This window comes from Callorhinchus milii, unplaced genomic scaffold (genome assembly GCF_018977255.1).
Source record: "Callorhinchus milii isolate IMCB2004 unplaced genomic scaffold, IMCB_Cmil_1.0 Scaffold4, whole genome shotgun sequence".
NCBI classification, from domain to species: Eukaryota; Metazoa; Chordata; class Chondrichthyes; order Chimaeriformes; family Callorhinchidae; genus Callorhinchus; species Callorhinchus milii.
In genome coordinates, this window is record NW_024704745.1 from 69,547,677 (window position 1) to 69,565,952 (window position 18,276).

The 18,276-nt window shown below is 42.7% G+C and overlaps 1 protein-coding gene across 2 annotated transcripts in view; it reads left to right on the forward strand.

Moving 5' to 3' along the window:
* The first annotated feature begins 3,039 nt into the window (after positions 1 to 3,039).
* pan3 (poly(A) specific ribonuclease subunit PAN3) overlaps positions 3,040 to 18,276 on the forward strand; it is a 71,476-nt gene continuing 56,239 nt past the window's right edge. Inside the window, exons 1-2 of one of the 2 annotated variants that reach the window (XM_007900606.2) lie at positions 3,040 to 3,433; positions 5,004 to 5,125. In XM_007900606.2, the coding sequence (XP_007898797.1) occupies positions 5,012 to 5,125 (114 nt within the window). In that variant the 5' untranslated portion in view covers positions 3,040 to 3,433; positions 5,004 to 5,011. The other variant, XM_007900605.2, reaches the window with a different exon arrangement.

Consider the following 18,276-nt stretch of genomic DNA (forward strand, 5'->3'; position numbering starts at 1 on the left):
GAGTTCAAATGAGGGTTCATAATCGTTGCATTTGGTTTAGCACCTTCTCATGTTGCTGAGACTTGTCAAAGGTCTTCATAGGATATGCTGTAGAGTGATCTGTGACTGACGTAGGTTGTGGGTGAACGAGGCAACCAATTTGTGCAAAGCAATGTCCCACAAATAGCCATGGAGTGTGTGACCAATTTTAATGGGTTTTCCCATGGTTACAAATACTATTGTTTGATGGCAACAGTCAGTTAAAGTTGTGTAGGTTTAAACTGCCACTGAGTTGCAGGAAAATTGTTCTGTTTTCAGTATCGTATGTGCCTATTATCTCACAGATGTGGATTTAATTCTGTACTCTGGCTGTGAAAGATAACAAGCACTTACCTCATGCTGATTTGAGTCAAATGTATCGTAATAGAAACAAGATTAGACTGTTCAGCCCCTCAAGCCTATTCCACCATTTTATAAGATCATAGCTGATCTGTACCTCAAGTCCAGTTACCTGCCCTTGCCCCATATCCCTTAATGCCCTGACCTAACAAATACCTATCTACCTCCATCTTGAAAATGTTGAAAGCAGTATATCTTGTGACAACATATTTTGAATTTGTATAACTCGAGATATCCATTGGCATCATAGTTTAAATCATAATAATCCTTGCATTTGATACATTGTCATCTCAAAGGCCTCCACAAAAGTTTACTGTGAAGTGTAGTGACTATTTGTAGGCTAGTGCAGCAGCCAGCAATGTCGCATACAAGCCATGAACTGAGACATCAATTATTTTTATTATACATGATCCTTATTAGCTTTTTTTGTCTAGATATATGACAGTATTAAAAGTTATAATGTGCAGAACAGTATTCTTAAAATCAAATAATTACAAGTCACCACCATGCAAAATATTTCAAATAATGTGAAATATTTTAAAGTTGGCTTTCTAATCTAAGTGCATCACATCCAAAAAATAAAACCATAAAACAAATATGTGGTATGCTTAATGTTCTTCATAAAATTCCTGTGGTAACCCAACACAATAGGTTTCCTTCATTATTCTGTAAATACCAGATGATTATTGTCTGATGACGCACAAGTTCTTTCCAGGCGTGAAAGTTCAACATCTCACCTTGGAAACATGTCCCATGAAACCTGTCTTCGCTTTACTAACTAATCTTCCAAATACTCTATTTATGCAACAGAAACTAAGCAATAAAAATGAAGTGCAAGAATCTGAAGCCAGATTTCCTTGCAGAATATTATGGTAAGCGGAAAAATCGTGTTAAGTGAATGTAAAACATCTGTGTGGCATGACAGGAAAATATTTGCTATGCAATTAAAAATGTTAGTGAACTAATACAATGTTTTGGGTATCTTTTATTTCTCCACTTGAACTTCTACTTTAATACTAAACCATTCTATTATAGAAAATATTCTTAAATTTGCTGAAAATATTCTTAAATTTGCTGAAAATATTCTTAAATTTGCTTTCATAGAAATTAGGCTAGGTGTAGGAGAAAAGAGATTGTTGTCCAGGACATCAGGAGAGAGACTCCCTCCTCTTTTCAAATGCTGCCCTGGGATCCTTTAGGTCCACTAGAACAAGCAGCCAGGACCTCAGTTTAAAGTCTAATTAAATTCAACCTTGAAATCTACACCTTTATGTGTAAATACATAGTCCCTGTAAGTAGTTTCATTTTGCAAAAGAAATCTTTGTTCTTTACAAGGCTCGAGACTAACTAATCCCAATACTCCCCTCCCCGCACAACACCTTTCCCTGCTCCCTGCCTGGACAGCAAGATTAACCAAAATTAAAATATGTTTGAAGCCCAGTCAACCAAATACTAGACCCAACATGGCCCAATATTGTGTGCAATGATTCTTGCATTCGATCTAGCGCTTTATCACGTCGTTGAAAGGTTTCAAAGAACTTCACAAAATATAATGTAAAGTGGATTGACTCTGTATTTTGGAGGCAAAATTAATGTCCGGGGTAGCAGAGCGGCCGATTTTGGCTCCTGCTTTTGAAACGGTGTGAGAAAAGGCCTCCAAATGGGGGGAGGTCGGGGGAAAAATCGACGTCTTGTCGATTTAAATCAATAATTAAAACCTTTCGCCCACGACACAGGCGGTCAATGCACTCCGCGGTGCATTCCGCGACGCGCTCCGGGATGGCTCGAAGATGTGCGGAAAGCGATACGACAAGCAATGCAAAGATTATTGTTATCACTCATTTAAAAGTGTGAAAACCAGGCACCGCCCAAAGCCCCGGGAGGCCGCCCCGCGTGAGTTGTTGTCGTCGTACAAGAACAACCGCCCGATTGGGCGTGAAACCCGCCCAACCCAGTGCCACTGCCTCCCCCACTCCCCCCCTCCCCGACCCCCCGTCGCACTCCCAACTTGTTTTGGTTCCTCGGCTGCCCAGAATGCTCCGGGGCGCGCAGGCGCAGTGAGGAGGTTAGCAGCGGGGCGCTCGGAGGCCGAGGCCGCGAGACAGAGGAGTGAGTGAGTGAGTGAGGGGGGGGGAAGGGGAAAAAACTCCCCACAGCAGCAGTAGCAGCAGCCGCCGCCGAGACAGGCCCCGGGCCGCTCCCTGCCGGCCTTCACTCGACAGAAACACACGCAGCGGACGGACAAGGCGCCTCGCCGTGTGGAGAGGAGAGGAGGGTCGGGTTTCCCTCCTCTCCGCACCCGCTCACTCCCGTCTCCCCAACTCGCCTTTTCCTTCCGATGTTGTGGTGCTGCTCGGCCGCGGCACTTGGGTTTCTATCGCGGGAACAGGAGCGGCGGCGGCGGCGGCCGCAGCAGCAGCAGCAGCGGCGGCGGCAACGACCGCAGCAGCAGCAGCAGCAGCGCGGCCGGACCTGCGGCTCGGGCCCTGACCCATCAACACAGTGTCTCGGTCCGTGCGTGTGTGGGCCATGAACAGCGGCGCCGGCCCGGGCGGCGGCGGCGTTGTTGGTGGCCCGGGCCTGGGCCTAGGACCCGGGCCGGGGGGGCTGGGGCTATCGACGGCGGTGGCGTCGTCGTCGGTGGCGGCCGCCTCCCTCTCTCTCTCCTCCTCCTCCGCCGCCGCCGCCGCCGCCTGCCCCAAGGTGAAGTTCTGCCGTTACTACGCCAAGGACAAGACCTGTTTCTACGGCGACGAGTGTCAGTTCCTGCACGAGGAGCCCAACAATGGCGCCGCCGCGGCCAACCTCGGGCTTGTCGTCAACAACAACCACCACCACCACCACCACCACCCGGGAGCGGGAGTCGGAGCCGGAGCGGCGGCAGCGCCTGGAGGAGGGGGAGGGGGAGGAGGAGGAGGAGCGCCCGCCGCGGTTGGTGTTGGAGGCGGCGGTGGGGGGATTTCTGGAGGAGGAGGAGGAGGAGGAGGGTATCCCCACGGCGGCCACAAGAAGAACGAGCTGGGAAGCCTGGTGGATCCCGGGCAGCTCCTCACCAGTGAGTTGTCTGTCTGGCTTCCCTGCTCCGGGAATGCCCGTCTTGTCGCGCCGTGTCGGTGTCACTCACTGCCCCCCACTCTGCGATTCCCTTTCCACTTCTCTGTTCATCCCCACCGCCTCCTCCTCCTCCTCCTGTTTGCTGGTGGGGTTTATTTTTCGCTGCTGGAAGGAGACGGCGCCCGTTTGCTCGTCAGTGCAACCGGAAGAGTGGGGTGGAGAGAGAGTCGACCAAGAGCTCGGTTCAGTTCCCCGCCCTCTCTCGTTGCTGTTGGTTTTCTTGTAGGTCTATTCCTGGTGGACGAAGAGACTGGGAGAGCGCGCGCTGTGTCTGTAGGGACCTGGATATAGAAAGGGAGGAGGATAACGTGGGGGGTTTTTTTTTGGGGTGGGATCTGTTGTAAAAGTCAAAAGCTACAAATAACGACCTGTTGAGAGAGGCTTTGGGATGCAGCAGCTGCAAGGCCTGTCCCGTCAGCTTTTTTTTTTGTGTGCAGCTCTTTCGGATAGTGCGAACATTTTGGATCGACTTATTTCGTAGAAGTTTCATTTAAAATCCGCAAGTGTTTTGGACGGACACCAACATTTTAATAGTTAACAATGTGGGAGGGCTTCGTGTACTTGATAGGAGAGATGGGAATTGCATGGGTTTGAGGAGATATGGTGAGAAGACAGATAGCTGGGAATTGATCTTTCAGGCTTTTGGGCCTAATGAGCTTTTCCTGGTCCCCTCATATTTTTTAATATTTCAGAATGCTGTGTTTATTTAGGCCATGACTCTGGTTATACATTTGTCACTACAAACAGTTAAAGTGATAATGTCGAATCTGACTAAACTTTTATTTTAAAAGTTACATTTGCCTTTGCAAAAGCGTAGATGAACCACTATTCAGTCGTGTTGTACATTCATAAATGTAATATCCCAGGAATGTAATTGACCTCTCAGTGTAGCTGTAGTGATGAAGTTTGATATTAATCTAATTTCAATGAAAGATAATGCATAATTGAATAAGAAGTTGCACTAACAACTACATGTAATGTGAATTATTGGTCATATATGTACATAATGAAGTACATGATGATTTTGCAGACTTTGTCACTTAACGGGAAATGCGGTTTTGGATAGTCTTAAGAACTTGTAAAAACTCACTTGAGAATACCGAAACTTCAATGAAATGGGAAACATAGTGGATTTGTTGACTTTTATACCAACTTTGATATCATCTGGTATTTCGAGTAGCAGTCTATTTTATGGAGAACCAATAAGCTTTGTTGTTTGGGCTCTGGTAAAATATTTAGCGTTCAGTTGCTTGGGTCTTTTTTTATTACGCCATTGTAGTAGTTAAAATCTGAGAAGTTACATGAGTTCAGCAACATAGACCAAACTACTGTGACATAATTAACTTGGCAACAATTAATTTCATTATGACAAAATTTGTTAATAATATGGCTATAACTAATAAATACTATTCCTCTTTTAGTGTTTATTGACATTGTTTTCATTTTTTTTGTACAGTTGAAAATACTTTGGAAGATTTGTTTTCTAGTAAATTAAATTTCACATTTTCCAGTTCCAGGAATGGATGGAACGTTACCAGACAACAACCTCACAAATTCATACTTCAGTAGCAGCTTTATTGGGGTAAACGGCTTCGGAGGAGCACCAGTTGAGCCAAAGTACCCTCTGATTCAGGTATTGGTTTATAGGTTTCCTTGCTGGAGAAAACAATGGCTTTCATCATATTTTATTGACAGTGAAGGATGGTAATTCACAGATTTAGATCTGGTGTGGTTTGTCCTCACACTAAAGATTAATAGTTTATGTAATTTTAACTTAATTTTACATCTATAAAATTCAGCATTTTGGATATGAAGTATGTGAAGGTTAGAAATTATTACAGTTGTGTTACATTGTTATACTGATTAAAACTGTGGGGAGGTTTACCAAGAAGTAATCTTAAGTATTACATTGTTAGTGATGGTTTCCTGGCAGTCTTTGAACCTTGCAAAATTCCAACTTTGTGTTTGAAGGAGTGGTGTTATTATTTAAGAATAAATAATGCAGGTATGGTATCCTATCACATTTACTTCATGGATAATTACATGAATTTATTCACAGCCTGGAACTAAACTGAAATTGTTCATTGATTGACCTGGTATTGGGTGTGTATTGAAAATACCCAACTTCATCCTGATAACACAATTATATCTGTGATGTTTTTGATTTTTTAATATTTCTTGCTTAATTCAAATTTCAAAATTGCTGCTTGCCTTATATTTGCTGACAAACAAAAATCAGTAGAATGCTACAGACCTGCTGGAAACCTGCAAAACAAAATCTAGATGATTGGAAAATTGAGCGTACAAGAGATTGACTTTGATTGCAAGAGATTGATTTACCAGCATCATGCATATTTTTTATTAACACTGAACAGTTAGTGTGAGAGAGACAGTCATATAGAGAAAGGAAGTTACAACATCATGCATTTATATACAATAGAATATAAAATTACATTTGTAAAACACCTTTCATGTCAAGAGGACGTCCTAAGGCGCTGAACAGACAGGGATTAGGACCCGAGCGGGTGGTAGGGCTTGGAATCAGGGAGGTTGAAGGGTAGAGAGTGTAGGAGGGTACCCAAAGGCATGGTCGAAGAGGAGGGTCTTGAGGCGTGCCCTGAAGGAGGCAAGGGAAGGAGCGAGGCAAAGGGAATGTGGGATGGAGTTCCAGAGGGTGGGGGCAGAGAGGCTGAGGGCCCGCCCGCTGATGGTGGGGTGTGCCGGGCGTGGGAAGTCTGAGTGGAGGGAGGCGACAGGTTGAAAAGGGATCAGCAGGTCGGAGAGGTAGAAGGGGTCAAGGCCATGGAGGGCCTTGAAGGCGAGGGCAAGGATTTTGAACACCTCACTCAGGCTAACATCCCTGAGTGCTTAAGAAAAAAAAATTAAAAGACTTAGCCAGTGAGAGAGTCTGAGCAGAGAGAAAATCAGAAAATGAGAAGGGCTGGTACATAATGATGTCATGACAGCTGTAGAGAATACTCAAAATTGCCAGTGTTTCAACATTTAAAAACGTGTTCACTGTTGTAAGAGTAATTTTAATTTCCTTCAAATATAACAAAATTGCAGATTATCTTATAATTGAAGTTGCCTTATATGCGGAACAAGTTTCCTCAGTAAACCAATGTTTTCTGTCTCACTGCGTATATACACTATGTATATGCTATACACTGTATTACTGCAAGTAGATCTCCCGATGGATATTTTCGCTCAAATGAAGCAGAAAAATTAGGGTGAAATGTCAAAAGAATGTGAAACTGCACCCCTTGGGTATTTTAAAAATATATATTTGGGATTTTAATTAAATACAGTAAAACTCACAAGTTGTATCTTTATAAATGATATAATTGCCTAAGTCGTACATTCACTCAAGTCCCATTCAGTTTCCTATCAAAATCACTTAGATTTACCCTACTCGTATTAATCACCTCCTATCCTCCATTACTCCCGCACTTATCAGCTGCCTTGACTTGTGGGAAACGCCGACTGACCCGTTGATGCATATACATTCACCGGCTGCATTGAATCACAGAAATGTAGTTTTGATCCATTTACAGATGCTTAGTAGAATTTATTTTCTCGTGATTCAATATGATTCCAATGCTTTCCGGTAAATACGCATGTGGCGAAGGGTCAAGCCGCATTGAATCGTGAGAAATTTAGTCCTGACCCTTCACTGTATTGCATGCACACCTACTGCCTGCATTAAATTACGCATGCACCGTGTAGGTTATTGATTAAATCTGATTTTCTACAGCTTATACAGTTTGCCTGCAACTCGGACTTCGCCTATGTCATATTAAATATGATGGTCCGGACTGATATGACTTGCGTGAATTCAACTGTATTTTATTACAATCAATAATTATTGGGTAGATGGGGTTTGGAAAATGCAACACTCCCGGTGAGCCTTTAACTCATTTGTGATGTTGTATTCAGTTGTAAAATAGTTTTCTGTACATTGTTATTGTCAGTTTGTGCATGTCAGGGTCAGGGTGGTTCAACCTTTTGGGTGTCGAGGGCTGGATGCCACATTTGAGAAATGTTCGTGAACCACATAAGCAATACTTTTGCTTTTCACTTCCAGAAACATAAAAGAATCATACAGAAATCCTATTTTCTAAAATATGTGATTGTATTACTTAATGATGATCATCTCAAATGGAAATATATGGATAACATTTTTTAATGTACTGAAGTCAAAGCACAAGATATAAACTCAGCATATGGAGGCCCCTACAGAGAATGCTCAACAAAATCCAAACAGATTAATCCATAATTGCAAAATTAACTGAACTCCTTCAACACAGATATGACTTACTATTACTTTCAGTGAACAAGTTATCCACTTCCCACCTATACTGAAGTCCTCTATTTTCCACATCTATCTTGTGTTTCCTACTAAGACTCGTAGTTCTGTAGTTTTAGAATTGTAAAATACTCCTGCTGCTGCCTGCTGCGTCTCACCAGGTTGCACTGGGAGGGGCATAATGGGAAGATACCTCCCGCTCCACCCCTCTTGTCACTCCGCGCTGCCTAGTGGAGACAGACCAGCAAAGATGCGCACCTGGGAAGTAAAGCAGTGAAGTTGGAAACGGTTTGTGGGCCAGATAAAACCATTGCTGGGGCAGTTGCAGCCTACGGACTGCTTGTTGGACCATGCTGGTATATATAATGCTGTATAAAGTTGTAAGCTAGTTACATTACATTCATGCAGAGAAACCAGCCGTGAGAAAATAAAGAAACTGCCGCCTCAGATAATTACAAAAAATGTCTGTGTGAAAGATGCTATACCGAATGTAAGGATTATTATTTAACCTGCTACTCTAGAAAGTCTCCAGAAGGAAAAACTATCTTTGCATGTAGGAGTGCCTCTGGAGGCATCACCTGTATAAATGTGGCATCAAATTATTTGATTACTGAAAAGCAGGCACCAGGTTAGCAAGTGATGGTTGTTCATTCATTTTTCCACCCTATTAAGCTCAATAGTTTCTCCCTTTTATTCACCTAAATTCACCAAAACAAGAGATTAACTTTGGGCATTCATTTCAGGTTGTAGCTGCTGCATTGCACACATGGATGTTGGTGCAGTTATAATAATAGTTTAACTGTTGCAGAACTATAGTACACTTCAATGAGTAACTCATTGTGTGTTGTGCTATGCTGCAGAATCTTCTGTCACAAACTGTTGACACAAGCCAATAAATTATTTTAAAAGGGAATTCGATGCTTGAAAAGGAAAATCATGATGAAGTGTAAGTGGAGCAGGCAGGAGCGTTCCATTAGTTGGCTCACATGGAGAAAAAACACTAGTACAGACTTGAACCAGGTAGCCTGTTCCATGAAGTGCAACAAAAGCTTACATTTATATAGCACCCTTCAGGCTGGGTAGCGACTTGGAGCACGAGTAACAAAACACCCGTGGAAGGAAAGTTAATCTTGAAATCCTATGTTCCACATTTTTATGCTGCTAAGTTGACGTCAACAGGAAGAAGCGAGGTCTGAATCTTGCTGCTGGTATTCTGTGCATAATTTGTTTGGAATGCAGAATGTTAAGGTGCAGCTGCTGTGTTCTTGGCGCAAGCGTGTCGCCCTGGATTAAGCATCAGTGACTCTTCTGGTGTTGACCCGTCTGTGTTATTGTAGCAGATTGCCAGTCTGGTAACAACTTTGATATTGGAGAATTTGGATTTTGTCATGGAGTAGGTAATGCTTATCACACTTATTTAGCGATTAGACTATTGGATCTAGGAGCAAAATGTCTCAAGTCTGTTTTAGTATAAGATTTGTGATTGCCTGAAGTTTACCAATGAACAGAAGTTTTGAGCTCTTTGACAAACCCCATTCAGCTATCCTACTCCCAAATGTTTGCCACAGTTAGATGAGATCTTAATTAGAATTCTTTTTACACCTCATTTGCTCGCTGAACCTATTGTCCAGATGGTTGTTAATTTATGATAAATTTTGCATTGTTTGAAATATTTTTATTTCATTGTGTTGGCATTCTATCTTGCTTATGCTATATATTTTAACTTAAACTCCAGTGTAGTTTAAAAATATATCATGTGCAGTACTACAGTTTAAATTGGGCAGAAAAGTGTAAAAGAAAATCCAACCTAGTGCTGATTTAATGAGAAGGAAAATAGTCAATTGTTACTACCACTTTATTTGAATCCTGTTTTGTACTTGCTACTTATTAATGGTTTTGACTTGCCATTATTTTATGCCCATACATCGCCAACCTGTTCACACCACACTCCTCTATCCGCAAACCTTCTCCGTGTCCTCGACCCCCCCCCACCCCCTTCAGTCACTACGCCCTGAACCTATGGTACACTCTACTTCAATCCCTCCTTGTTGCCTCATTTTTACCTAATACCCTGCATGAAAGGCGTTATATAAATGTTTTCTGTTTTAATTCAGAAAGTCATACCCTACTCTGTTAATATGCTTTTAATGGAGCAGGTCAAGGTTTGCTCTAGCTTGGTGGAAACAATGACCACAGCTGTATGGTTTCATAAGATTCTCACTTGGGTACTTTTTGGCTCTTTTATCTATGTCTGCACCATGCATATTTCAAGAAAATTTGTTGAACTTGGTATTTTTGAGATGTCTGTGATGCAAATTGTTAATTACAGGGTTTATATATATCTATATACTGTAGTACCTTATGTGCCAACTAGTTAAAGTTTTAGTAATTATTTTACTATTTCAGTAACAAAAATCAACAACTTCAGTATGTTTGCTTTCACAACCAAGGATTAGAATTGGAATGTTGGAAAGTTATAGGCTAATGAATACTTGTCATGTCAGATTTCCTTTCCATTTAAATTGTTTTTGATTTCTTTGCATGTAGGAATAGCACTGTCGCCTCTGAGTCAGAAGTTTGTGGGTTCAAACCTCAAGTTGGAACTTGGACTCACATAGTTTAAGATGACCCTCCAATGCAGTGCTGGGTTGATTTGTCGGAGGTGCCGTCCTTTGCATAAGAAGTTAAACGGAGTCTGCCTGTTCAGGTGGATGTTAAAAATCCCATGGCACTATTCGAGAAGGGAGTTTCTTCCAGTGCCCTGGCCAATAAATCCTCCAAATAAAATTGGTAATTTGCTTCATGACTGTTTGTGGGACATTACTGTGCACATTTTACAGTAGATGTCAAATGCTTTGAGATGTCTTGATGACATGATAAGGTGGTATATCAAATGCAAGTATTATTATTTTGTTTGTGGATCTTTTATTTCTTTCTCCTCCAATTTTATAGCGTCACCAACTTCCTGACGAACACTTTGACTTTTTTTTAATGTTCTGCCCTCTGACCACTCAGTGTTCATTATAGAGAATTAGTAAGATCTAAGATTCGTATGATTACTTCAGATAGCCAAGGAGCTGGCTTCTGTTGCTGCCTTTTAGGTTTTGCAGATTTATGTTTACTTTTTCGTGATAGCATCTTGAAGATTGCAGGGCATTGTTTCGACCAAAAACATGGTTTTGCATGAAGAATATAAGAAAAAAATGATCCTTGCATTTGATAACTTCTTATTACAAAACTTCTCAGTTCTTCACAAGTAATTTTGCCACCTATTCAACTATATATTTGAGATGAAATCACAGAATTTACACAAGAAAAGCGCATCATTAGATAGCATCTTGAAGATTGCAGGGCATTGTTTAGACCATAAACATGGTTTTGCATGAAGAATATAAGAAAAAAATGATCCTTGCATTTGATAACTTCTTATTACAAAACTTCTCAGTTCTTCACAAGTAATTTTGCCACCTATTCAACTATATATTTGAGGTGAAGTCACAGAATTTACACAAGAAAAGCGCATCGTTCTAGAGGCTGTTTACATAACGAAGACCTATGTGATGTCATTTTTATACAATGAATGAATGGTATGACCTGATAACACGTAACCAACTTTCATCCTGAATTATGATCACGATCACAGAAGCTACAGTATTTGGCCCATTGAGTCTTAAGCTCACCCAGGGGTCTGATACCGTTTCTCTGATTTTTCTCGTTCATTGACACACAGGGATGTTTAGTACTTTGGAGTCCTGTAGCTCAGTGGTTAGAGCACTCGCCTTGCAAGCGAGACACCTGGGTTCAATTCCAGGCAGGGCGAAACCTTGGGTAAGTTTCCTTACTCTATACGCCTAATAATAATCCCTCCAAAACAAAAACAATAATAAATTGGTCATTTTCAATCCACGACTGTTTGTGGGACACTGCTGTGCGCAATTGGCTCCCGTGTTTTTCCCACAAATATAAAGTTAATTCACTTTACAGCATATTCTGCGAAGCGCTTTGAGACGTCTAGAAGACATGAAAAGTGCTATATCAAGGATTATTATAATACCGCATAGATCTTCATTATGTATACAGTCTCTATAATGATGCTCTTGTGTAAATTCTGTGATTTCACTTGTTGAGTAACTATATTCTACTTATGGAGGGGACAGTAATACCTTGCCTGCCTTTTACTCATTGGTCCTCCCTATCTCTGGATGTATATCATTCTGGGGCTTCTGCCTTTCTGCAGGTGCCAGATGCATTTGGATTCACACATACTTTAATTTTGTTTGCATTGATCCTTTAGAGCCAAGATAATCATACCTTTTATTTACTATAATTTCCATGATTTGCTGCCCTGGTCCCAATCGTCCTGAGCAATATTGGGCTTAATGACCCAAATTCTACTCCCATTTAAAATTTCAGTTTGAGTTGAATAACATAACATGTAGGAGCAGGAGTAGGCCATTCGGCCTTTCGAGCCTGCCCCGCCATTCAATCATGGCTGATCTTCTAATCTAACTCCAGCTAATAACCTGACCCTGCCTTATCCCCATATCCCTTAATCCCTTTTGCAATGAGAATCTATCTCAGTCTTGAATATGTTCAAGGACTGAGCGTCAACAGCCCTTTGGGTTAGTGAGTTCCATACATTCACCACCCTTTGAGTGAAGAAGTTCTTCCTCAACTCAGTGCGAAAGGGCTGGCCTCTGATTTTAAGGTTGTGACCCCTGGTTTTAGTTTCTCCAACCAGGGGAAACAATCTCCCACTATCTACTCTATCATGCCCTTTGATGAGCTTATAGGTTTCTATAAGATCTCCTCTAATTCTTCTATATTCTAGAGAATATAGGCCCAAATTGGTCAGCCTATCCTCGTAACTCAACCCCTTCATTCCTGGTACTAACCTAGTAAATCTACACTGCACCCCCTCCAAAGCAAGTACATCCTTCCTTAAATGAGGAGACCAAAACTGGACACAGTATTCCAGGTGTGGTCTGATGAGGGCCCTATACAGTTGCAGCAAGACTTCCCTACTCTTGTACTCTAATCCTTTCATAATGAATGCTAACATACTGTTTGCCTTCCTAATTACTTGCTGCACCTGCAGACTAACTTTCTGTGATTGCTATACAAGGACACCCAAGTCCTTCTGAACGCTAACACATTCCAATCTCTCCCCTTCTAAAAAAAATAACCTGCTCTACTGTTTTTGCTACCTAGGTGGATGACTTTGCACTTCCCTACGTTATACTTCATCTGCCACCTACCTGCCCAATCACCTAACCTATCTATGTCTCGCTGCATTTTTTTAATGTCGTCGTTTGTGTTGACACTTCCTCCTAGTTTTGTGTCATCCGCAAATTTAGATATATTAACTTTGATGTTCTCATCAAGATCGTTGATGTAGATGGTAAATAGCCGAGGCCCAAGGACTGATCCTTGTGACACTCCACTAGTCACATCCCGCCAATCTGAAAAGGACCCGTTTATCCCTACTCTTTGTTTCCTATCTGTAAACCATTCCCCAATCCACGTTAATATGCTTCCCCCAATTCCATGGGCCCTTAACTTTTGGACTAGCCTTTTATGCGGCACCTTATCGACTACCTTCTGGAAGTCCAAATAGACCACATCCACTGATTCACCCTTATCTAGTTTACTGGAAATATCCTCAAAAAACTCTTGAGATTTGTCAAACATGACTTCCCTTTTGTAAAGCCATGTTGACTTGGCCTAATTATATTGTGCTCCCCTAAATACTGCACTACCACATCCTTAATCAATTATTCTAAAAGTTTTCCTATCACTGATGTGAGACTAACTGGCCTATAGTTCCCCATCTTTTCCTTTCCACCTTTTTAAAATAGTGGTGTGACATTTGCGATCTTCCAATCCATGGGGACTGTTCCAGGGATTTGTCACTTTTTAGTGTTAACAGTTTCCCTAGCACCAATTCTCTACTAATGAAAATTTCCCTAAATTGCTCCCTGTCCTTATCCCTTTGATGCATCTCTATTGTTGGCAGACTTGTTGTGTCTTCTAGGGTGAAGGCAGATGCAAAGTACCCATTTAGAGACTGCCATGTCCTTGTCCCTCATGAAACTAATGAATGAAACTAATATTTCATGTTTCATTTACTTTGCGGTGATGTCAGCTCTGCTTTTGACCGTGCTGCTTTTGCATCCAAAACTGAAGGGTATCACTTAGAAGCAATGTCATTAAAGGTACTATAGTAAGATAAAGCACACTTCCCATGATCTTCCCTCAGACTCCTGAATTGTGCTTTTTTTCAGAAAGAAGGCTGATTTCTTTTACATAACTGTTCTACATGAATTAGTTGAAATAGTTAGGCAGGATCCAGTAAAAAGATAAACTGGTAATGCAAGTTTGTACATGAATCCGTTTTTGCAGTTAGTCATGTGAAATTCACCCTTAGTGTAAATTGGATGGATTTTAATATTAGGTACTCCAAGTGTGAATGTGATATAGCATTACATTTATTAATCAACATATTTGTTGATTACCCTACTGGAAGACCAAAAGCTTTTCAGTTACTGCAAGACCAAAAGTACATTTTTATTCTGATATTATCTATTTGTTTTATAACCTCTTTTTATGTGTTTATAGGGCTGTGACAGGCCTCAGTGACTTTGTAGCTAAAAAGGCAATAATTGGTTTATCATCTATTCAAACATCTCAAGATCTTGAGACATGTTTCATGTACAGGGTAACCATGTTATGATGCATTTATCTGGGCACAGTACCCCAGGCCTCGTGTTAAATAGTGCAAATATGTGGCCAACCTTTGGGTGCTTGGGTTTGTTGAACCCTAACAAATTGACATTTAAACAGGTACAGACACCTTAAGATTCAATCTCAATTGTTGCAATAAATGAGAGGTGAGGAGTGTAAAAGATCGAACAGATGAACCACCTTTCCAATTAATAAATATCATAAGGTGAATATTCATTATCCCCACAATATAATCAAAAAGATGATCTTAAATCTAGACCATATTTACTCCATTGTGTTGCAGTTCATATCTCCTATTGATTTTCTACAATGGTTTATTAGATGGCTTTTAATTTACTAATGTGGTGCAGTCGATAGTAATGGTATAGTATGTTTGTTCCTAGTTGAGACTGCTTTCACTTGTTATTGAAACAAAGTTTTGTAAAGAATTCAAAGATGGATTTAAGACTTGGATTACCAATTTGTGCAGTTGGCTAGATATGATTGGAGTCAGCCTGCCAGAATTCACAGTTGGCAGCCTGTATATTTAACTCAAAGATTGTTTTCACATTGGATTAATTTAAGTAATTAGGTTTCACGGATTTGGGTTTGCTGGTACATGGATTTCCAGTGGTTTTACTTCATAGTAAGAGAATGTCAGTGTTGGATAATGGTTTATTTGGATTGAAATATATTTACCCATTCTCGATAAAATGCAAGACTAATGGATCAAAATAACCAAATAAATGACAATTTATGCCATCTTTGAAATCTTCTACATTTTTCACGCTCTATGGTTCTGTGAAATGATTTGGGGTTGCTGGACATCCAAATCTACTTTACCTTGAAATTATATTGAGCTTCAATCAACTAAAGTCTTACTTTTACAATGTGGCAACAAAGAATTGCATTTTTATATTGCCCCTTCGGAAGGGTAGCATCTCGGAGCGCTGGCAGCATCAGCCTCCACGGCTGCACACTCAACCTCACAAAGCCAGTCAGGAACCTGGGTGTCTTGTTTGACCCTGAACTGTCTTTTCTCAATCACATCCGGGCCATGACCGGCACTGCCTAATACCACCTCCGCAACATTGCCAGATTCTACCACTGCTTCACCCCTCAGGCTGCCGAAACCCTCACCACGCATTCGTCACATCAAGGCTCGATTACGGGAACTCCCTCCTCATTGGCCTTCCCAACTCTTCCCTTCACAAGCTGCAGATCATCCAAAACTCTGCAGCTCGTGTACTCTCACGCACCAGACTCTGTGACCCCATCACTCCCACCCTCGACCGACTCCACTGGATCCCCATCCCCCAGAGGAACGAATTCAAGATTCTCATCCTCACTTTCAAGGCCATCCATGACCTTGCCCCCTCCTCCCTCTCTGACCTGCTGACTCCCTACCAACCTGCCCGCTTCCTCCGTTCAGAGTGCTCCAGTCCGCTCCATATCTCCCCCCCGACCCTCCCAACCATTGGTGGCCGGGCTTTCAGCCTCTCTGCTCCCACACTCTGGAACTCCATCCCACGGTCCCTTCACCTCACTTCCTCCCTTGTTTCCTTCAAGGCCAGTCTCAAGAGCCTTCTTTTCGACCATGCCTTTGGTCTCCCTCCCACCTCTCTGCCTTCCCTCACCCCTACACCATCCCTCCCCCATGCTCGGGCCCCGACACCTGACTGTTCAGCGCTTTGGGATGTCCTCCCGACGTGAAAGGCGCTCTGTAAATGTAATTTTTTTGTTAAGTTTAGGCATCAGTTGAGTTGCTCTTGAAGGTTAAGTTGAAGTGTATTTTAAAAAAGACAGTACTACTATGAAGTCAAGTAGCAACAACAACTTACATTTATATAGCTCCCTTCGCATAGCGTTTAGATACATTTTGATGCATTCTCGGTTTTGATAGAATTGACTTTCTTTCTATACTGCACAATCTGTTATATAAATATATATGCATGCAGTGGTACCAGCATAGTTTTATTTATGGGTGTTTTCATTGCCATTACCCACCCTAACCAGGAGACTGTATTGGTACCAAATGAAGAATCGTTTCTGGACCAAGAACAATGTTTTTGGAAAAGGTAACTGAGTTGTTTTTCTTGTCTATATCAGTAACTGCACATTTTCTGTCACATGAAGTCTTTCTCAATGTTGTAATAGTGCATATTTTTCTTTTCAGTTTTAAATTCAGAACTGAAAGTCACAAACAACATCCTCTCTATCTGTGACCAGGGCTCCCTCTGCCTCCTTGTCCTCCTGGACCTCTCTGCCAGGCAGCCTCATCCACCTGCCTCTTGTCACCCACCACCACTCTCTCTCTGTCCCCCTCACCCGCCCCATCATCTGCTCCTACCACCGCCCCCATTCTACATTCCTTCCACCCCATCTCTCCCTCCTCACACTCACCCACCACCACTTCCATGAAACCCACCGTCTGTTGCCTTGACCCTCTCCCCACCAACTTGCTGGTCACCCAGCTCCCCCTCCTCTGCCCACTACTGGCTGACGTCATCAACCAGTCCTTCTCCTCCGGATCAGTCCCTGCTCCCCCCAAAACTGTTGTCATCACCCCCCTTCCTCAAGAAACCTTCCCTAGATCCTCAAACTCCAGCCATTACCGCCCCATTTCTAACCTGCCCTTCCTCGCAAAAGTCTTAGAACGCATTGTTGCCAATCAACTTTGTGCACACCTCTCCTCCCACTCCCTCTTCGAACCCCTCCAATCCAGTTTCCGCCCTGCCCACAGTACAGAGACTGCGCTTGTGAAAGTCACGAACGTCATCCTCTCTATCTGTGACCAGGGCTCCCTCTGCCTCCTTGTCCTCCTGGACCTCTCAGCCATGTTCGACACAGTCGATCACGCCATCCTCCTCGACTGCCTTTCCTCCGTCATCCACCTCAGTGGGACCGCACTCGCCTGGTTTGAGTCCTACCTCATAAACAGCCAGCAGTACATCTGCACAAACGGCTTCTCCTCCCGCTCTCACCCAGTTACCTGCGGGGTACCCCAAGGATCCATCCTTGGCCCCCTCCTCTTTCTGATCTACATGCTCCCTCTTGGGGATGTCATCCACAGACATGAGGTACACTTCCACATATATGTGGACGACACCCAACTCTATTGTTCCACCTCACTTTGCGACCCCCAGTTCCCTGATGTTCTGTCTGACCTCAGGAGCCGGATGAGCGCAAATTTCCTTTGAACGTTGACAAGACGGAAGCAATACTCTTTGGCTCTCGTCAATGTCTGAAATCTCACGGTTCTCACCTCCTCCACCTACCCGACCTCCCCCTAAAACTCTCCAAACGCGTACACAACTTAGGCATCAGGTTCGACCCCCAATTATCCTTCCTCCCTCACATCCAGTCCCTCACCAGCACTGTTTTCCTCCACCTCCGATGCATCACCCGCCTCCGCAAATAGCTCTCTCTGAAAGCGACTGAAACCCTGGTCCATGCCTTTGTCATCTCTTGGCTGGACTATTCTAATGCCGGCCTCCCCTCCACTGCCATCCATAAAATCCAGATTATTCAAAACCCTGCCGCCCGCATTCTCACCCGCACCAAACTCCGCTCCCCGATTACCGCAGTCCTTGCCAGACTGCACTGGCTGCCTGTCCCAGAGAGCATCGATTTCAAGATCCTCACTCTTGTTTTCAAATCCCTCCACTCCTCTGCACCCTCCTACCTCTCTGACCTCTCTCCTCAAAACAGTGCCCGTTGCCTTTGTTCCTCTGGGTCTGGCCTCCTCCTTGTCC